At 34.3% G+C, this 21120-nt stretch overlaps 1 protein-coding gene across 1 annotated transcript in view; it reads left to right on the top strand.

Annotated features, from left to right (window-relative positions):
• Positions 1–21120, top strand: part of LOC121421815 (fibrillin-1-like) — a 130374-nt gene that overhangs the window by 11344 nt on the left and 97910 nt on the right. The window contains exons 11-19 of the mRNA XM_041616614.1: positions 2093–2286; positions 5256–5433; positions 7290–7415; positions 8047–8181; positions 8886–9005; positions 12536–12784; positions 13619–13747; positions 16148–16267; positions 17112–17231. Coding sequence (XP_041472548.1) covers positions 2093–2286; positions 5256–5433; positions 7290–7415; positions 8047–8181; positions 8886–9005; positions 12536–12784; positions 13619–13747; positions 16148–16267; positions 17112–17231 — 1371 coding nt within the window. The remainder of the gene's footprint in view (positions 1–2092; positions 2287–5255; positions 5434–7289; positions 7416–8046; positions 8182–8885; positions 9006–12535; positions 12785–13618; positions 13748–16147; positions 16268–17111; positions 17232–21120) is intronic.

The raw sequence follows: 21120 nt of genomic DNA, 5'->3' as shown, positions 1-21120 counted from the left end.
GATTATGACTGATTTATATCAGGGTATATATATATATTTACTCCGATCAATGCTACATGTGGTGTCAGAAGCAAACCATGCAGTAGACCTCGCTGCAACACGTGTGGGGTCATTTCTTCAGTGACAGAAATATCCGGACCAAAGGGTACTTGGCATATCCACGGCTCTCTCACATGTGTCACCAAGGATTGCATATATTGCATCTACTGCTCCAATTGCAAGGAGATCTACATCGGAGAAACGAAGAGGAGGCTAGCTGACAGAGTGACCGAACACCTTCGCTCCATCAGGATCAAGTCAGCAGGGTTGCCGGTAGCCCATCATTTTACCCAACCAGACCATAACATCGGGTACTTCAAGGTGTGCGTTCTTCTGACTGGTTTTCGTTCAGATGGGATAAGGAAAGATAAGGAGGAAAGCCTCATCCACTCTCCCGGCTCTCCAACCTGATGGAATGAATGTGTCTTTCCATTCTTTTCCCGTGGTTTGATTTCTTTTCTCCCCCTCTCTCTCTTTCTCTCTTGCTTCCCTTTCTTGTTTTCTTCCTTTCTTTCTGTTGTCCTTCCCTTTCTGTTCTTTTTTTTTTCTTCTCTTTCTTTTCCCCCCAGCTGTCCTCTATTTCTGCCCCTTCTCTCCCTCTCTTTTTTCTTCTAGTCGTTTTTCTTTTCCGTTTTCTCTCTTCCTTTTGTCTCCCCGGCTTTCTTCTTTTTTTCCCTTCCTTTTTTTTCTCTCTCTCTTTCTCTCTCTCTTTTCTTTTGTACTTTTGGGCTTCGTGTCTTACCTCTTAGCGCGTTGTTTTCTACGCTTTGCATTTTGCGCACTGCGTTTCTTTGTGTTGTTGACTAATAAATTCATCATTTCCTGATGAAGCCCTATGGGCGAAAATTTGATCAACTTTTCTATCTACGGTTGTTTTATTCACATTGTATTTTGCTTTATAGATATATATATATATAGGGCAACCCCGATCCGATTGACCGTCAGACAGATTTTCGACACTATACCAATTATAATTTCCTTTGTCGGCATCACCAATTTTTCCAAAGGGTAGATAGCTCTGGGGAACATTGATTTAAGCTACACCTACCATTGTTCTCTTCATCCATTTCTTTACACTATATATATATATATATACATATATATATATATATACACGCACGGTACACAACACCACCTTAGTTCAGGAGAATTTGCTATGACCCATGTCAGCAAATAAAAACTGAAGAAGGCCAGGGCCGAAAGCTTTACAACATAGTGTATACTTTGCTTCATCCTTGATTCTACTCTACTCTTCACACATATATTATAAACAATGATCAAAGCGATTGGTACATATATCCACGCCCCTCTCATTATATATATATATATATATATATATATATAAAGAAATGGATGAAGAGAACAATGGTAGGTGTAGCTTAAATCAATGTTCCCCAGAGCTATCTACCCTTTGGAAAAATTGGTGATGCCGACAAAGGAAATTATAATTGGTATAGTGTCGAAAATCTGTCTGACGGTCAATCGGATCGGGGTTGCCCTAGCCAGTAACCTGTCTCTGTGGTCTAGTGGCTAAGGCACTGGCGTTCAAAGGTGGGGGCCCGGGTTTGATTCCTGGCAGAGACATTTTTTTGGCATCACCAATTTTTCCGAAGGGTAGATAGCTCTGGGGAATCTTGATTTAAGCTACGCCGACCATTGTACTCTTCATCCATTTCTTTACACAATATTAAAATAAAAGTGTTGCCAAGCTGTTGTACATGTATAACTTCCCACATTTATATATGTGTATTTATATATATATATATATATATATATATATATGCCAAAATGTTATGATACAGCTTACCCATTTTTGAATAATGTATTATCTGTGCTCAGAGTTTACCTACATATAGTGACATGTAATACTCAGATTAGAATGAGTTGTCCTGGTGGACAATAAATAAATTAATACTTATAGTCATTTATATATATTTAATTTATTTATTTATTCACCAGGGTAGCTCATTCAACAAGTTAATTTCAATAATGCCTTATACCTTATATATGAATCATTATTTGAATTACTGAAATTATTTCTTAACTTTGATAGTAACTGGTGTATTTGAATGGACTCCTCAAAGCATAGAAGATTCTTCACAGAGGATTGTGATTGTAGCCAGTGATTCTACGGGAGCGAATGCATTGCTAATCTATAAAGTTAAGATTTGTGAGTGTTTCAATGGGGGAACATGTCAGTTCAACACAGAAGCATCAAATCAAGACCTCAACAACAATGGATTTGCTGTGAGTAGTGGATCATTAAGTTTAGTTGCTCAAAATAAAATTGAAATGAATAATGACGGGAGCGACAATGTCATCCACACCAGAATTTCTAGAAATATAGTTGTATTATAAAGAGTAAATGTGTTTGTTAATGATGGGATATTATTGATGATATACAACACTCTTTTAGTCCCGAACATTTCATATTGCTATATCCTTTAGGCTACATCCAAGGTGTTAACTACCAATATATTTACCCTGCAAAAGAAAGCAATTCGCATATTGATTGGGTCTGGTAACAGAGACCACACAATTCCCTCATGTGTAAAACTTGCTTGAAAGTACAAGATATCAGTTTTTTTTGCAAAGAGCATTATTTATGTATCGTGTTAATGCCAATATGCTGCTTGACTCATTTTCTTCTATGTTTCAGCCTAACATTGGTGTTCAGTCATATTCAAACATACATTTGGTTAATCCCCACACCACATTAGGGCATAAATCAATCAGGCATTGCAATTTGGATGTTTTTGAATTCTCTCCCACATGATGTTTAAAATTTGAGAACAGTGCTTTTCATGTTTTATATACTTTCACATGTTATCTATGAATTCTCATTATATTGTATTCATATCATGATATCATGAACATGTGGGAATAAATGAATAAATAAATAAACCAAAATATATTTACACATGATATACTACAATTATTCATAATCCATCACTTCATCCATCAGTTCATCCTATTATGAATATCAAGATTTGTTAAATAAGAATACTTGAAAGCAGGAATATTAAGAAACTGTTCTTTAGCTATTAAAGAATGGTGTTACATTGTCACTGATATAAGACTAACATATTTTAATTTTTGTCTCACCTGCATAGCAGAGTGAGACTATAGGCGCCGCTTTTCCGACGGCGGCGTCAACATCAAATCTTAACCTGAGGTTAAGTTTTTGAAATGTCATCATAACTTAGAAAATATATGGACCTAGTTCATTAAACTTGGACATAAGGTTAATCAAGTATCACCGAACATCCTGCATGAGTTTCACGTCACAGGTCAAAGGTCAAAGGTCATTTAGGGTCAATGAACTTTGGCCGATTTGGGGGTATCTGTTGAATTACAATCAAAACTTTAACATTTTTTTTATCTGATTCATGTAACTTGGACATACTAGTAATCAAGTATCACTGAACATCCTGTGCAAGTTTCAGGTCACATGATCAAGGTCAAAGGTCATTTAGGGTCAATGAACTTTGGCCGAATTGGGGGTATTTGTTGAATTACCATCATAACTTTAAAAGTATGTTGGTCTAGTTCATAAAACTTGGACATAAGAGTAATCAAGTATCACTGAACATCCTGTGTGCACTTTAGGTCACATGACCAAGGTCAAAGGTCAATGAACTTTGGCCATAATGGGGGTATCAGATGAATTACCATCATAACTTCGCAAGTTTATTGATCTGACTTTTGAAACTTGGACATATGAGTAATCAAGTATCACTGAATATCCTGTGCAAGTTTCAGGTCACATGATCAAGGTCAAATGTCATGTGAGGTCAATGAACTTTGGCCACATTGGGGGTATTTGTTGAATTACCATCCTATCTCTGTAAAGTGTATTGGTCTAGTTCATAAAACGTGGAAATAAGAGTAACCAAGTATCACTGAACATCTTGTGCGAGTTATAGTAGTTTTCAAAGTCAGCACTGCTGCTATGTTGAATCGTGTGATGCAGGTGAGACGGCCAGATGCATTCCACTTGTTTTTTTTGGGGGGGGGGCTTGAAGCCATCATTTTTTTCAATATTTAGAAAACATCAAATATGGACTATTCATTGGCTCTGACTTTGATATCAATCTTGACTTTGCTGAGCTCTCAACCCAGTGTAAGCACTGGCAGTTTGACGTGAAACTGGGGCAGCAATAGTTGTCACACTCTGAATTGATTATATGTCTAGAGACAATACCTTGTAATTGAATTCCTATTCACTAAAGTCTTCATATCAGACCATTGACAATTTTTGTAATTATATTATTCAAGAGGAAGTTATTTTGTAGTATCATGCATTTAAGGAAAATAATATTGAGATTTTATGAAAACTTTATTTAACAAACATTTCTTGGACCAATCGAAATGTTTTGATAACATAAATTACGTTGTTAGGCAGCTTACATATCTGATACAGCTGAAAATTAAAGGAAATTGTTAACATTAATTGGACTTTAAAAAAAAATCTGATCTGTAAGGTTCAATTTTTAATTTGTGTTCTGTGATGTGTTTAGAAAATGAAAACCACAAAATCATCAATTAGTGCTTCACAATAGTGACATATCACTACATTTATTATAATTATGAATGCCAGCATTGAAAGAAAATTATATTTTTGTCACAAATGTCTTGAAAGTTTAAGTTGAATTTATTTTTTTTCTCTCCATAAATTTTTAATTCCAGATTAACCAGAGTATACAACATACATCGAAGTTCAGGAATTTTCAAAATAAAGACATTTTTAATGTTACCCAATGTTACAATGTCTTTAACATTGGCACTCTTTTCCCCATAACAAGGTTATCCTTGTGAATGTCTCTAACATTGAAACTCTTTTTCCTATAAACAGATTGATTATTGTGAACATAATAATAAACATAATGTCTCTAACATTGAAACTCTTCGGTGAAGGAAATAATCTGTTGTTTCACGTTGCGGCAAACTGAAATTGCGACATTTCGACTGCACCTGCTAGTCTTCGTCAGGCAATGAAGTGAACAGTTTATACCGTAAACTGCGTGCCGTTGGTGCCGGAACTGCCGCAATATGATTGGTCGGAGCAACTGATTGTAGCCTGACGAAGACGAGCAGGTGCAGTTGAAGCTTCGCAATTTCAGTTTGCCGAATCTTGAGACAACAGATTATTTCCTTTACCGATTCTATACTACCACGATGATCAACATCTTCCATACTCTTTTCCCCATTAACAGGTTGTTATTTGTGACTGTACAGCTGGCTGGACAGGTGATCATTGTGATATAGACTTTAATCCGTGTGATGGTTATTGTTATGATCAAGTTCTCTGCACTGATAATTTACCACCATCATTGGATGCCATATGTGGACCATGCCCATCATATCTTACAGGAGATGGTCAACAATGTACCAGTACGTAGTACACATTATCACATTACATTTTGTTCTAGTTAAAGGTCAAGTCCACCCTAGAAATTGTTGATTTGAATAAATAGAGAAAAATCAAACTAGCATAACACTGACAATTTCATCAAAATCAGATGTAAAATAAAAAAGTCACAACATTTTGAAGTTTCGCTTATTTTTCACAAAACAGTTATATGCACAACTCAGTGACATGCAAATTAGTCAGTCGATGATGTCCATCACTCACTATTTCTTTTGTTTTTTATTGTTTGAATTATACAACATTTCAATTTTTACAGATTTGATTATAAGTATCGACTTGACTGAATTATAAAATGTTATAACGATGGTAATACGACACATTCAGGGAAAAATACAACTTTTTTCATAGGACAACAGGGAGAAATTGGAATATTTCATGTTTCATATAATAGAATACAAAAGAAATAGCAAGTGAGTGATGTCATCAGTCCTCTCATTTGCATGCCTAGCCAGGATGTGAATACAACTGTTTTGTGACATTAAGCGAAACTTTAAAATGTCGTAACTTTCATATTTATATCCGATTTAGATGAAATTTTCAGTGTTATGCTTGTTGGATTTTTCTCCTTTTATTCAAATTAACTTTTTGTTGGGGTGGACTTGTCCTTTAAATAAGATGATACAGTAAAGGAGATAATGAGGATGCACATTTTCATGGCAAATATTGTTAGTATGTATTTGCCTTTGAAAGTATTTCTTATTATCTCTTTCAGTTGGAGATGTAAAGTTAAAAACATATTTTTTATCGTTTTATAAGTAGCACAGAATGCATACTTCATTGGTTTCACTGGAGAAAAAATATTCTATTTTGCAGCCCACAGATTTAGGAATGACTTCCCCCTGTTCACTGTGGACCCGATGAAAACTAGGCAATCCTTAACAACAACTGTAATAGAAACAAGCCATGCATTTGCTATTAATTTTGCAAATTGATAATAGCCTATAAATTTAATAATATCATTAGAGAAAATAATAAACATCAGTGTCATTTTCTCTATAATTGAATAAAAATGATAGGATAATAAAAAAATCAAATATTTTGTTTACTTTGAGCCTGTAACATAAAGTTTAGTGATTGATATTACGGTTAATCTGTATGCTTGATTGATGACTGGAGCACTGTGGCCCAGTGGATTAGTCTTCTGACTTTGAAACTGAGAGACATGTGTTTGAATCCCAGCCATGGCATTATTTCCTTCAGCAAGAAATAGATTCGTTATGTGCTGCACTCAACCCAGGTAAGGTAAATGGGTACTGGCTAGAAAGAATTCCTCAAAAAGCTGTGCACACTTGAATCGGTAGACTAACTTATTTGAGATATTATACATGTAGAAGCGCCTTGAGCACCCAACAAGGTGTATATTTGCGCTATATATTTTTATTATTGCACATAATGATCAATGTAATCAATTTTGAAATAACTCCTAAGATCAAGTATATTTATTGAGTTACAGGTAATAGCAACAAAATACATACTAATGTATATATTTTGTTGCTGACTCCATTCATAATATATTTGTTGTAAAATATCATTATTATAAAACTGTCTATATTGTTTTGAATATGTGCTATTACTTCGATTATATTTATTTTGTTGAACAGATAATAAATAAATCTATTACCTCATCATGTTGATATTTAATACATGATGTAACAAACTATACTCTGAGGAATGAGACCTCTAAATCTTATTCAAAGCAGCATCTTAAACTTGTCCTGAGTTTCAGAAAACAGGTCTATCTGTCATCAATATTCTTCAGTAAAGTGAATTTCAGTTATCTTTACATGAACCTGTATGAAATATTTCTTTATTTTCCTAGATATTGATGAGTGTGCAAACGCCACACTAAATGAGTGTGATCAGATATGTGCTGACAAACTTGATGGGTATGATTGTTCATGTAATGATGGCTATATATTACATCCTGATCAACGGGGATGCATTGGTGAGTATCTATTCATCAAATTTAAAAGAGAGATCTAATGTAGTCCCTAATCATATTTGGAATGTTACTAGGGGACCAAGCCCTTTTGGAGTGAACTGTGCATTTTATGGAGAACTTTCACTCCAAAAAGATGTAAAATCCACTATCAAAAGATTCAAATACCACTCAATAAGGATTGGTCCACCATCTCACTCTTAAGAGGAGTGTAATAAGAGAACAGATTTGCTTTTTTGCATAATTATAGAGTGTATTAGTGTAATTCATAAATGGAATTGATTTTATTGCATTTCTTCAACACCTATTAAAACAACTAGATTGTAAATTTTATATTAAATCAATATAGAATGTAAATACTTTACTTTCAATAACTTTTGTAGTGTAAAGTGATTGCATATGAAATCTGTTGTTGACTTCAGTATTTTTCAATCATATTAAAAATGCATTACATTCAGTATTGATTATTTTGATTTCATTAATAACTTCGTTTATTCAGCAAATAGTGATTTTCACTGGCAACTGTAAGTTACTGAAAACCTTGCATCTAATTGCCTAAGAGCAAGTTTGTCATTGAAAATCACAAGGAATTTTCTTCATAAAATACTCCTTTGTTCCTCTTGTTATTTATCTTCAGATATTGATGAATGTAGAAATGAAACTACACATGCATGCAGAAACAACAGTCTTTGTAACAATATTATTGGTTCATATGAATGCTATTGTGAAGATGGATTCTCACCAATTACAAATGATAATACAAACTGCGAAGGTAAGTAAGATCAATATAGGCCATGTAATCTGTAAATTGTATGTATTTTATTCCTATAATGTAAATGAGTTATATCTTATGCTGTTTATGTTAAGTGAATGTGATGAATAAATGATTGAGAGAAATAACATATGAATGAATGATTAAAGAATTATTGAAGTAATGAATAAATAAATGATGGATGATGAATTGATGAGTGAATGAATGATTACAGAAGAAATGAAAGAGTGAATAAAGTGATGAATAAATAAATGAATGAATGAAAGGATTGATCAATGTTTGAATGAGTGAATGAATGAATGAATGAATGAAAGGATTGATCAATGTTTGAATGAGTGAATGAATGAGTGAATGAATGAATGAAAGGATTGATCAGTATTTCCTTCATTTTGCTATGAATTATGAGCTCCAGTAATTGAGAAAGTTTATACTATGATACATACATGCATGAATCTAAACTTTTGTTTAATGAGATTATTTTCAGCCAGCAATAGGCTTTGCCAAACCTTTTGATTGATGCATAAAAACCAGAATTGCGACTTGTCTCTTGCAGGCTTCTTTCACTTAATTTTTTGAAAGAAAAAATGTTTCTGCTAGACTGTCAGACCTGCTTGTTGATTAACATTTAAATCAGGGTCTGAGCCTGAATACAATCTATTCTTCATAGTTGCTGTATTACTAGAATATGATTTGACTTTTCACAGATATTGATGAGTGCAGTGACATGAGTTCATGTGATCCACAGGCAACATGCGAAAACAATATTGGCTCTTTCTTATGCACATGTAATGAAGGTTACTTTGGAAATGGAACGACATGTTCAGGTACGGTATAATAGACATTTTCACCATTGATTCTGAAACCAAATTTAACTTAGACCTTGGTCAAACTCTGCTAATAATGGGACAATGAAAATAACTGTTTATTATTTAAGCTTACTGTGTTCTTTTCACATTTCATTCCTAGACATATGCTGAATTACAATTTACTATCCAAAGCTAAACTACAACGTTATACCAGAATTTAGATTGATTCCCTTTCAGACTTCATGCTTTATAAGATAATTTTTCAATAGCTTTCTATTCTGGGTAATAGTAATCACATATTGAATATACATGTATACAAGGAGAAATAAAAAAAAGTTGACTCATGAACAGCAAAACATTTTGCCAGCAAGACAAGAATATATGCCTATCATAGGTGATTTGTTTGTTAAACAAATTTTAGTGCAAATGTTCACAAAAATTGTCCTATTTTATTCATCCAGGTAGTTTTTGTCTCACCTGCGAAGCAAAGTGAGACTATAGGCGCCGCTTTTCCGACGGCGGCGGCGGCGGCGTCAACATCAAATCTTAACCTGAGGTTAAGTTTTTGAAATGACATCATAACTTAGAAAGTATATGGACCTAGTTAATAAAACTTGGCCATAAGGTTAATCAAGTATTACTGAACATCCTATTAGAGTTTCATGTCACATGACCAAGGTCAAAGGTCATTTAGGGTCAATGAACTTAGACCATGTTGGAGGAATCAACATCGAAATCTTAACCTGAGGTTAAGTTTTTGAAATGTCATCATAACTTAGAAAATATATGGACCTAGTTCATGAAACTTGGACATAAGGTTAATCAAGTATCAATGAACATCCTGCATGAGTTTCACGTCACATGACCAAGGTCAAAGGTCATTTAGGGTCAATGAACTTTGGACGAATTGGGGATATCTGTTGAATTCCCATCATAACTTTGAAAGTTTATGGATCTGATTCATGAAACTTGGACATAATAGTAATCAAGCATCACTGAACATTTTGTGCAAGTTTCAGGTCACATGATCAAGGTCAAAGGTCATTTAGGGTCAATGAACTTTGGCCGAATTGGGGATATCTGTTGAATTCCCATCATAACTTTGAAAGTTTATGGATCTGATTCATGAAACTTGGACATAATAGTAATCAAGCATCACTGAACATTTTGTGCAAGTTTCAGGTCTCATGATTAAGGTCAAAGGTCATTTAGGGTCAATGAACTTTGGCCGAATCGGGGTTATCTGTTGAATTACCATCATAACTTTGAAAGTTTATGGATCTGATTCATGAAACTTGGACATAATAGTAATCAAGCATCACTGAACATTTTGTGCAAGTTTCAGGTCACATGATCAAGGTCAAAGGTCATTTAGGGTCAATGAACTTTGGCCGAATTGGGGATATCTGTTGAATTCCCATCATAACTTTGAAAGTTTATGGATCTGATTCATGAAACTTGGACATAATAGTAATCAAGCATCACTGAACATTTTGTGCAAGTTTCAGGTCTCATGATTAAGGTCAAAGGTCATTTAGGGTCAATGAACTTTGGCCGAATCGGGGGTATCTGTTGAATTACCATCATAACTTTGAAAGTTTATGGATCTGATTCATGAAACTTGGACATAATAGTAATCAAGCATCACTGAACATTTTGTGCAAGTTTCAGGTCACATGATCAAGGTCAAAGGTCATTTAGGGTCAATGAACTTTGGCCGAATTGGGGATATCTGTTGAATTCCCATCATAACTTTGAAAGTTTATGGATCTGATTCATGAAACTTGGACATAATAGTAATCAAGCATCACTGAACATTTTGTGCAAGTTTCAGGTCTCATGATTAAGGTCAAAGGTCATTTAGGGTCAATGAACTTTGGCCGAATCGGGGGTATCTGTTGAATTACCATCATAACTTTGAAAGTTTATGGATCTGATTCATGAAACTTGGACATAATAGTAATCAAGCATCACTGAACATTTTGTGCAAGTTTCAGGTCACATGATCAAGGTCAAAGGTCATTTAGGGTCAATGAACTTTGGCCGAATTGGGGATATCTGTTGAATTCCCATCATAACTTTGAAAGTTTATGGATCTGATTCATGAAACTTGGACATAATAGTAATTAAGCATCACTGAACATTTTGTGCAAGTTTCAGGTCTCATGATTAAGGTCAAAGGTCATTTAGGGTCAATGAACTTTGGCCGAATCGGGGTATCTGTTGAATTACCATCATAACTTTGAAAGTTTATTGGTCTAGTTCGTTAAACTTGGACATTAGAGTAACCAAGTATCACTGAACATCCTGTGCGTGTTTCAGGTCACAAGTCCAAGGTCAAAGGTCAATGAACTTTAGCCGAATTGGGTGTATCTGTTGAATTACCATCATAACTTTGAAAGTTTATGGATCTGATTCATGAAACTTGTACATAAGAGTAATCAAGTATCACTGAACATCCTGTTCCAGTTTCAGGTCACATGATCAAGGTCAAAGGTCATGTAAGGTCAATGAACTTTGGCCATGTTGGGGTTTTTTGTTGAATAACCATCATATCTCTGTAAGTTTATTGGTCTAGTTCATAAAAAGAGGACATAAGAGTAACCATGTATCACTGAACATCTTGTGCGAGTTAGAGTAGTATGCAAAGTCAGCACTGCTGCTATATTGAACCGTGTGATGCAGGTGAGACGGCCAGAGGCATTCCACTTGTTTCATAAAGCTGTTCATAATTTAAGAGCGACTTCAACTGGTCAACCTTTCTTATGCACTATTACCAATGAACATTTAATTGTGAATATCATTTACAACAAGAAAGGATCACCAGTCTTTGTTAAAGTCCGACTCTTAACTTCTGATTAGTCGATTTGATGTTACGAAAGAATTCAAAATTTATTTACTCTTGCATGTCTGTATAGACTTAGGGCATTGTTGAAAGTGTATGCTGCTTCTATTGACAGGAATCTAGGTATAATATTATTCTGGATCTCAGCTTTCCCTGCATTCCTTATTCATTTGTATATGATGAACAGTGAAGATGTGGATCTGATTTTTTAACAAATTACCGTACTGATTATGTAAATTATTTTCAACATATATAGCGGGCTCATCATTAATACAGTAACTACATTTTAAGCCAATTGTGACAGTAGCAGGCCTGCCAACTATATGCTATTTAAAAAGAGTTACTCCTTTTTTTGGAAATGCTTAATATAGGGAAAGAAAACTCCTTTTTTATCCAGATATTATGTACAGTCATCAATGGGAAATATTCTACTACTCCTATTTTTTTAATGAATCACTCCTATTTTGTAAGTTTACAGGTTGATTGGCCTGCAGGTCAAACCTTTCATGTATAGGTTTACCTCAGAATTATATGCCAAATCTACATACACAAAAATATTGATTTTCATGCATTTCTATTATCTTAACATCATCTGACAATAATAATAACGCAGTTCTTGTAAAGCGCATATTACATTATGTCATAATGTTCCTATGCGCTTCCAAAGGACTTTCTGACTTGTTTTTTTATGTATAATTCTAAGATGTAAATGAGTGTCTGGACCCACTTGCCAATGACTGTGCCATAGAAGCGAGCTGTACTAATGAAGTAGGAGGCTTTTCATGTACATGTGATGATGGATGGACTGGGAATGGAACCTTCTGTGATAACATTAATGAGTGCTCTAATAACATGGATGATTGTAGTAATGATGCAATGTGTATGGACAACCCAGGCAGCTATGTTTGCATCTGTAATGATGGCTATATCGGAAATGGAAGGGAATGCTTTGGTAAGTTTAAAGATAAGGTAATACAGCAAACTATAGCTTCATGAAGAAGTCTTTAAAATCATGGTCAGTTGTCTCTGTATCACTGTTAATCTAGATTTGGTTTATATACCTAAACCTTACTCTGTTAAATACTGAAATCGTAGGTGGAAATATAATCACACTGTAAGGTCATCAACACAGAAAAAAGAGATAATTTATTGTAATGTATTATTCCTTGACATGTATGTTATATACATACAAACACTTGCATGGTCAATTTATTGGACTTGGCATGCATGTTACTAGAGTACACTTTTATGTGTATATGAATATGTTACAACTTCATATAAATATTACATAAATATGTTGTGAAAGATATCAAGTCTCGCCAGTCCTTTTATATCAGTGTGTTTGTGAAGGATTGTGGCTCTGACACCAATCACTGCATGTACTACATTTTCAAACCACCCATGAACTCCTGTATCATCATTAATAAATTATTTTTGTGATCTTCTATTCAGAGTTGCCAAGTAGTACGGGTTTTCCATATTTAGTACTGAAAATGAGAATAATACTGATGGTTTCGTGCAAAATATTGATTTCTAAAGTTTCAGTTTTATGTGCTGCCTATGGTATTTTTTTTAAATACTGATTTCCTCACCAAAATACTGATTTTCAGCTTTAAAAATACTGAAATGTACATGTACTTGTTCAGGTTGGCAGCTCTGTGTATTGTAATTCCAACATGCTTTGTTTACCTCTAAACAAGTCCATCACTTTTAATGTTTACACCAGTTTGATCTGTGCATTCTCCTTCTGTAGAAGTACTTTAACTCACTTCTTTTTAATTGATAGACATCGATGAGTGTGCTACTGGACTAGATAACTGCACCTCGATGGATCAATGTCTCAACACGAATGGATCGTTTGTTTGTCGGTGCTTAGATGGCTATGCCTTTGATGCACAAGGGATTGATTGTGAAGGTAAGAAAATAAATTCCTTCTGTATATACAGTGCGTCCCACAAAAAACAAAACCGAGATTTAGCGATCATTTATCACAACTTAATCATAAATAAAATAAACAAATGACCTACCAATTTAAAGCTTAGAATCTCCTCTTTCATCTGATATTACCTAGGGTGATTTCTCATTCACGCATGAGTGAGCAAAAACAATTTGAAGAAAGGATACCGAAAACTCATTTGGCGGGGGGTATCTGGGTTTCAAAAAGAAAACCACATTTCTGAAAAGTTCAATTTCTGCTCTTTAATTTGATACCTCAATTACAGAAAATGGTCAAGAAATAACAATGTTCTGGTCATTTGAAATAAGGCTTGAATTTCTGTAATTTTATAAAATGAAGAGGTTCTCCAGGCTAGCGTTCAAACTCACTTGACACTCTGTTTTGTTGACGATCAGCCATGCATTAAATCTTGTGTTCACCATGCGATAGCTTCTGTGGGAAACCAGTGAAAACATGTTTAACTAATGAAATTATGGAAATACAAGCCTATTTCAAATGACCAGAACTTTTTTATTTCTTGGGGACGTTGGGTATTATTTTCTGACTGCAAAAAAGCTCTTGAAATACATGCAATAGAGACTTCTTCAAGGGGGAAAGCACTCTTGATACGAGAAATTCATCCTTTTTAATACCCTGCACTGCCAACTGTCAGACCATCGAACGTGACATGACTTTACCATATAAAGGCAAAGGAATTTCAATTGGCATAAGATAATCTCAGGTTGTAATATATCTTGTTCAATTGTTGGTGATGAGCTTTTACAGATTATAAAGCATAGCAATGATATTAAATTTTCTATTAAACTGTAAGATAAAGATGGGTTGTGGTGGGATAGTTTCAGAGTGATTTGGTAAACTTTTTTAAAAATTTTGTAATCATTACCATGTAAAATCACTTAATGGGGTCTAGATGGTATGGACATTTGCTAAGGAGGGATGATGTGCATGTTTTGAGAAGAGTTTTTTAGTTTCAAGCAGAGGGGGTAATCCAAGTAGACATGGAAAATGAAAGTCAAGATACATATTTAGCGAATCAAAATTTTTCTTATTTCTCAGACAGTTCATGTGAACAATTGAGAGATTTTCCTTGTTTAAATGTTTACTAGTATATAAATTCATTGGGGGTTACATATTCGAAAGGTAATCTATTTGACATCATCATAGCAAAAGATGGCAAGATAATAATGAGTATACTGCTGCAAGTGTTTTCTAAAACTACACAGCATTTTGAAGAAACAAGTTACAGAGTGACAATAACAATGAAGTACCATGTGTTATATTGCTGTAACAGGAAAATGCATATATTATAAAAAAAACAACATACAGTATGGGAATATTCACCAAAGTTGAAATTTGATACAGTCAGGAAGATTAAGAAAATTAATAAAGATACTGTTCCAAAGATGAATGGTTCACCTAACTGTCCAGAGACCATAAACACTCAAAATGCTCTGCTTTTCCTTTCCTCTGTCAGTCTTAATCAGAGCTGGTCCAGGAGTTTTTTACTTGAGGACAGTTTCTTGTTTCTTTTAGAAGTTGTACATTGGTTGTATCATATTCACTTGTATTCATTTTTGTGATCTGGTTAATTTTCTATGGCTCTTTACAACAAGTTTGAGAGTGTGATAAGATACAATTTTTCTTTGATGGTGTGGGGTAGGAGCGTTCACTCTCTCTTCTTGAATAACTCACGATTGATTCTGTTGATGTCTCCTTTGGTTAGAGGTAAATTCAATACTTCACTGAATAATTTGACGATGAGGTCATGAATATCCTCTTTTTCTGCTTTTTGCAAAAAAATAATGTAAGACATTTGCAACAAGAATACTGTTCTTGCTTGTTCGTGTGGTGTTTTAAAGCATCGCTGGTCACAGCCTACCCATCCAGCTTGCCTTGCATACATTTGCTTGAACTTCATGTAAATATGCTTTAAACGCTTTCAAATATAACATAATAATGAATAATTTTACTCCCAAATGCTAACAATATATATAGTGTGTGTTATAGAGAAATAAATTGATTTTTATCTTGGTTTTTTTAATAATCGTACAGAATTTACACCCAATTAAAATAAATTTCCATGCAAAATAGCTTAATTTAACTAATAACATACAGTTTTATTTGAAATCTGTAATATAACAGTCTAAGGGTTTACGCATTCATGTTATTTAATGAATAAAAAAAACAACATTCATTCATTTTGACTGGGTGGGGGTGATCTACTAAAACTAAAAATATCCCCAAATTAAGACCTTCTTTGGACTACTAACTGACTTACAAACTTTTATTTTATCAATTTGCTACCTCTTGAAGTCTTAATTAAAAGTTTTATTGTTCATATTTCATTCTTATTTACAGATATCAATGAATGCAATGGTGATCCTGGCTGTGATCTCAATGCAGCATGCATGAATACAGATGGCTCATTTATTTGTTCATGTGAAAATGGATATGAAGGGAATGGAACGTTCTGTCAAGGTTCGTTGATTTCAATTGATTTCTTTCATTTTTAATCCAAAAAATACATAAAATAGCTTCTAATAAAGATTGGTTGAAAATACAGAGTCAGTTTCTATATGCTCAAAATATTCAGTATAAATAAATCTGTGAGTATTATGATTCATTCAGTAAACTTGAAAATATCAGTTATGATTCATTTACTTAGAAGTGATGAATAATTCCTAAGTAGAAATTTCCGCATCGCGATGTTTCACCAACCTTGGTTGATTTTATCAGGTTTATGAACAGAGGGTCTATTAATGGAGAATATGTCAAGTACAGTGGAATAGAATATGTTTACTACCAACGCAAAAACATCAAATGAATCGGCCAAAGTATTCTTTTTCTATTAAGGACCCATACTCTTAATTCTGGTTTGAATTAGAATTGGGTCCATGTCTTCACCCAGGTTGTATAACACCAAAATGTCCCAACTACTGTGTTTTCTTTTTTCATGTTTCATTGATCACCATAGACTGAGTGCCTGTATATATGCAACATTTACTTTGGTCTCAATATCTCAGAGGGTTAGAGTGAGGTTTGTAATAGAATTTTTGGTTCAGACGGATGTCAAGTTAAGGGTTAGGATTTATTTAGTTTTAAAGGTTAAGTATTATGTTTGGATTAACGTGCCAATTTTCCCTCAGAGCAATTGTTGCAGGGGCAAATGACATGGAACCTTGTCAATGTGCTGAACCTCTAATCTTACTTTCATGCCACATTCATTCCATAGTTTAAACCAAATTAGAATTCAGAATACAGGATGATATCTTTTTCAACGAATCTAATATGTTTTTTGGGGGGGTTATTATTATGTCTACAGATATAAATGAATGTGATCTTGGTACTCATAACTGTCAGCAGATGTGTGTTAATGATGTTCCTGGATTTAATTGCACCTGTTTTGAAGGGTTCCAGTTAGAGAATGATGGTACATGTCAAGGTAAGTGCATTTTTCGTCTCCTATTGAGGGCAATCATATAAATCATCTTGATCAGGGATTTCATCAAACAAACATTCAGTGAAAAATGTTATTAGCTCCTGAAATCCTTTCATCTGATTGGCTCAGAACAAAATCAAAGGATATTTGTTTCATGAAATTCTTCCTAGTTATAGTGCTTAAAATAAGAAATGTCCAAAGTCTTTGAACTGGATTAAGACTATATGAAATGCCTGTGGTAAACTCCAACATGTTGATTTTGATTCCTTTGCCTGTTTGACAACTTCAAACTGAGTCCAAGTATGTATATAAAGGTGTGACAATGATCTTGTTCCTTCTTTGGTGTCATTGTAAAAAATCAAAGGTCAAAGAGGCCATATACCTGAAAGTATCAGATGCGGCAGTTTGAGGGTATACCTTCATCATATTACTTAGCTGATAATAATAATGATAATAATAATAATTGATATTTAGCGGTGCTGAAACAAAAAGTACCATAGCACGTACAATGTATGAATAATAATTTAACATTTGCTATGATAACCACAATCAATCATTCCAGATAAAAAGGGAAATTAATTATTGTGGTTCAGGTTTTGTCTTAAGGGAAGATTTGAAGCCAAGAATACTGGAAGCATTTCTTATTGGAAGAGGGATGGCATTCCAAGTCTGTGGGATCGGCAATAGAGTAGATAATGGGTTCTTACAGTAAATGAGTAATAGTTTGAGGGTTTAACCTCAATCCCAGCTCATGTGTGCATATTGTAGAGATGATTGAAATGATGTTAAGATTGAGATTAAAATTGAGGTTATGGGTTCATGAGGTCAGAGATCACAGAGGTACATGTAATTATATACCCCAAAATATCTTGTTCTTGCTAATAAGTTCAGTAGGGGAAGAACTTCGCTTTTGATCAATGCACCATTTTGCTGTTATTCTGCCTTATTGATTTTGTTTTTAATCATGTAAAAATTGTTTGTATTTATTGTGATCCTCGATGATTCAGTAGGGGAAGGCGGGGAAGTTGAGCATAGGGGCAAGTTGAGCCACCACCCCCAGCCCAATAATGAATGAGTCAGATATTATGGTGGTGTCATGTATTGATTACCCATTACATAACCCTTGACCCCACCACATTCTTTTCAACTTTGAAGCAAAAAGTACTTTTTTAGAGGGAATTTCAGCCAAAAAAGTAAAAAAGGGTGTGAAATAGATCATTGCTTTTTACACACACACGTCTTTAAATATAATTAAAGACGAATATAAAGAATAGAACATAACATTTTAATAAACGGAACATGTTTCGAGGTGTTGCACCTCATCCTCAGCCTGAAAATTATTAACAGAGTCACTGGTATTTATACAGTTAGGATGTCAAGTAAAAATTTCAAAACGAAAACGCGGAAAGAACAGATTGGAACGGGAAAAAAAGGAAAAAGAGAAACACTTACAGAACATTTTGACTGGTTTTGACTGGCAAATTCTTCGGCGAGCTGTAATAAGAAATGTCACGAAATGCGAGGCTACAGTCATTGAAGGGCACACTAAGAAACTACAGAATTTAACTAGAAACACAATACTTCCATTCACACCAGACGACACAGTTTTGAATCTATCCAGCACCAATCTACGGGATGAAGAACTTAATCTACTGAAAAATGGATTGTTCTTTTCAATCAAACCCCCCAAGTCTTGGATCAACAAAGCAGATGTCTTCACAACTTTTGAGCTAATTCAACGAGCTTTTCATGACAAGTTGATTGACCGCAAAAATGACCCCAGAGTGAAAGTAGAATTATCATATCTAGCTAATGAATATGTAAGCAGCTATCAACCTTCACACAGTGATTTACATAATTTCAGGATACTTAAGAAACTAAGGAGCAATAAACAGATTGTTATTCTCAAACCTGACAAAGGGAACGGTGTTGTTATCTTAGATAGGAGTGTATACAATAATGCTATATCTTTGTTACTTGGTGACAAAAGTAAATTTAACAAACTTAATGAAGATCCCACCTTGACAAGGGAACGTTCTCTTCAACGATTCCTATGCAAACTTAAGAAAAAGGGAGCATTTGATGGTTCCACTTACAATAATATATACCCAGGAGGTTCAAAACCAGCAAGAATATACGGGCTACCGAAAACACATAAAATCAACAATAACAATGATGTACCACCTTTTCGGCCTATAGTATCATCTATTGGGACGTACAATTATAATTTGGCTAAGTATTTGGGATCACTCATCACACCACATATACCTGATGAATTCTGTACGCAAGATTCATTTTCTTTTATAGAGGAGCTTAAAACTAAGAACCTACAAGGAAAGTTTCTAGTGCCATTTGATGTCACTAGTTTATTCACAAATATTCCTTTAGATGAGACTATTGAAGTTGCTGCTGATACTATTCTGAAGTATAACAATGACGTATGTTTTAGTAAAGATGAACTGATTGAATTGTTCAAATATGCTACCAAACAGACCCATTTCCTATTCAATGGTGAAATGTATGACCAGGTTGATGGAGTTGCTATGGGCTCTCCTCTTGCCCCTACACTGACAAACCTATTTATGGGTCATCATGAAAAGAAATGGTTGGAAGAGTTTGAAGGACCCAATGTTCCATTCTATCGCAGATATGTAGACGATGTGTTTTGTATTTTTAACAATGAAGATGAGGTTCAAACCTTTCATGACTATTTAAACTCCAGGCATCCCAATATAAATTTCACTGTTGAAAAGGAAGAACATGGACAGTTGCCCTTTTTAGATATTTTAATCAACAATAGCACAGATGTTTATACTACTTCAGTCTTTCATAAGAAGAATTGCACTGGGTTGTATACAAATTTTCTCAGCTTTACTTGTTACAAATACAAAACCGGATTGATTAGAACACTGATAGATAGGGCTTACAAAATTTGCAGTCACTCTCATCTCTTTGATACTTGTATCGAGAATTTGAAAGAAGTGTTGAACAGAAACATTTACCCAGGTTGGTTGATCGAAAGGTCACTGAACCAATACATTCAAAACATCCAAAACCCAAACAATGGTCAGGAGAAAAAGACTACAAAATTTTTTAAGTTACCATATATTGGTAAAGCATCAAAGGAACTTGAAAAGAGAATCAACATTATGGTTAAACAATATTGCCAAGATCTTCATATTTCTCTTTCTTTCTCATCTTTTAAGCTCAGTTCTTTACTTTCTGTGAAAGACTCCATTCCCCAAGAGCTTCGTGCTCGTGTCATATATCAATTTACATGTGCGAGATGCAAAGCTCGCTATATTGGTCAAACCAAGCGTCATTATAAGACACGAGTACAGGAACACCTGGGGAAGGACAAGAACTCCCATGTCTGGAGACACTTGCAATCGTCACCCTAGTCCAGGATAGAAGAGGCATAACCTTGTTTTTTTATATATACAATATTTTTTGATGGTTTCTTGTCAATTCGAGGGTGCTGATTACGAATCTGAATGATGCCACTCGTGTAACCTTGAGCATTTTCCGCAAATTGGCAAAATCCAATATGGCCGCCAAAATATGCAAATTACCCATGAAAATCATAAAATTGTCCGCACATTGGCTGTGAAATGCGTGAAATTGTGTGGCAGGAGTGAAATACAATCTTAAAAAATAATTTTTGACAAAAAAATATTTTCCTGATATTCAAAATGGCCGCCATAGGCCATTGTATACACTATCATGTACAATATGAATAGGGAAAACTAATTTTCACAAAAATGAGCACTAAACTGCAAAAAATCGCGATGTATGAACGAAGTAATATATGCAAATCACCATTACTAACGAGATATAGCATTTGTAATGTCATATATGGGAAAATTGCAGTATTTTGATATCTAAAATAGCC

This window comes from Lytechinus variegatus, chromosome 9 (assembly GCF_018143015.1).
Source record: "Lytechinus variegatus isolate NC3 chromosome 9, Lvar_3.0, whole genome shotgun sequence".
In the NCBI taxonomy this organism is placed as follows: Eukaryota; Metazoa; Echinodermata; class Echinoidea; order Temnopleuroida; family Toxopneustidae; genus Lytechinus; species Lytechinus variegatus.
The sequence above is the reverse complement of the archived record's forward strand: the minus strand, read 5'-3'. Positions and strand labels throughout refer to the sequence as shown.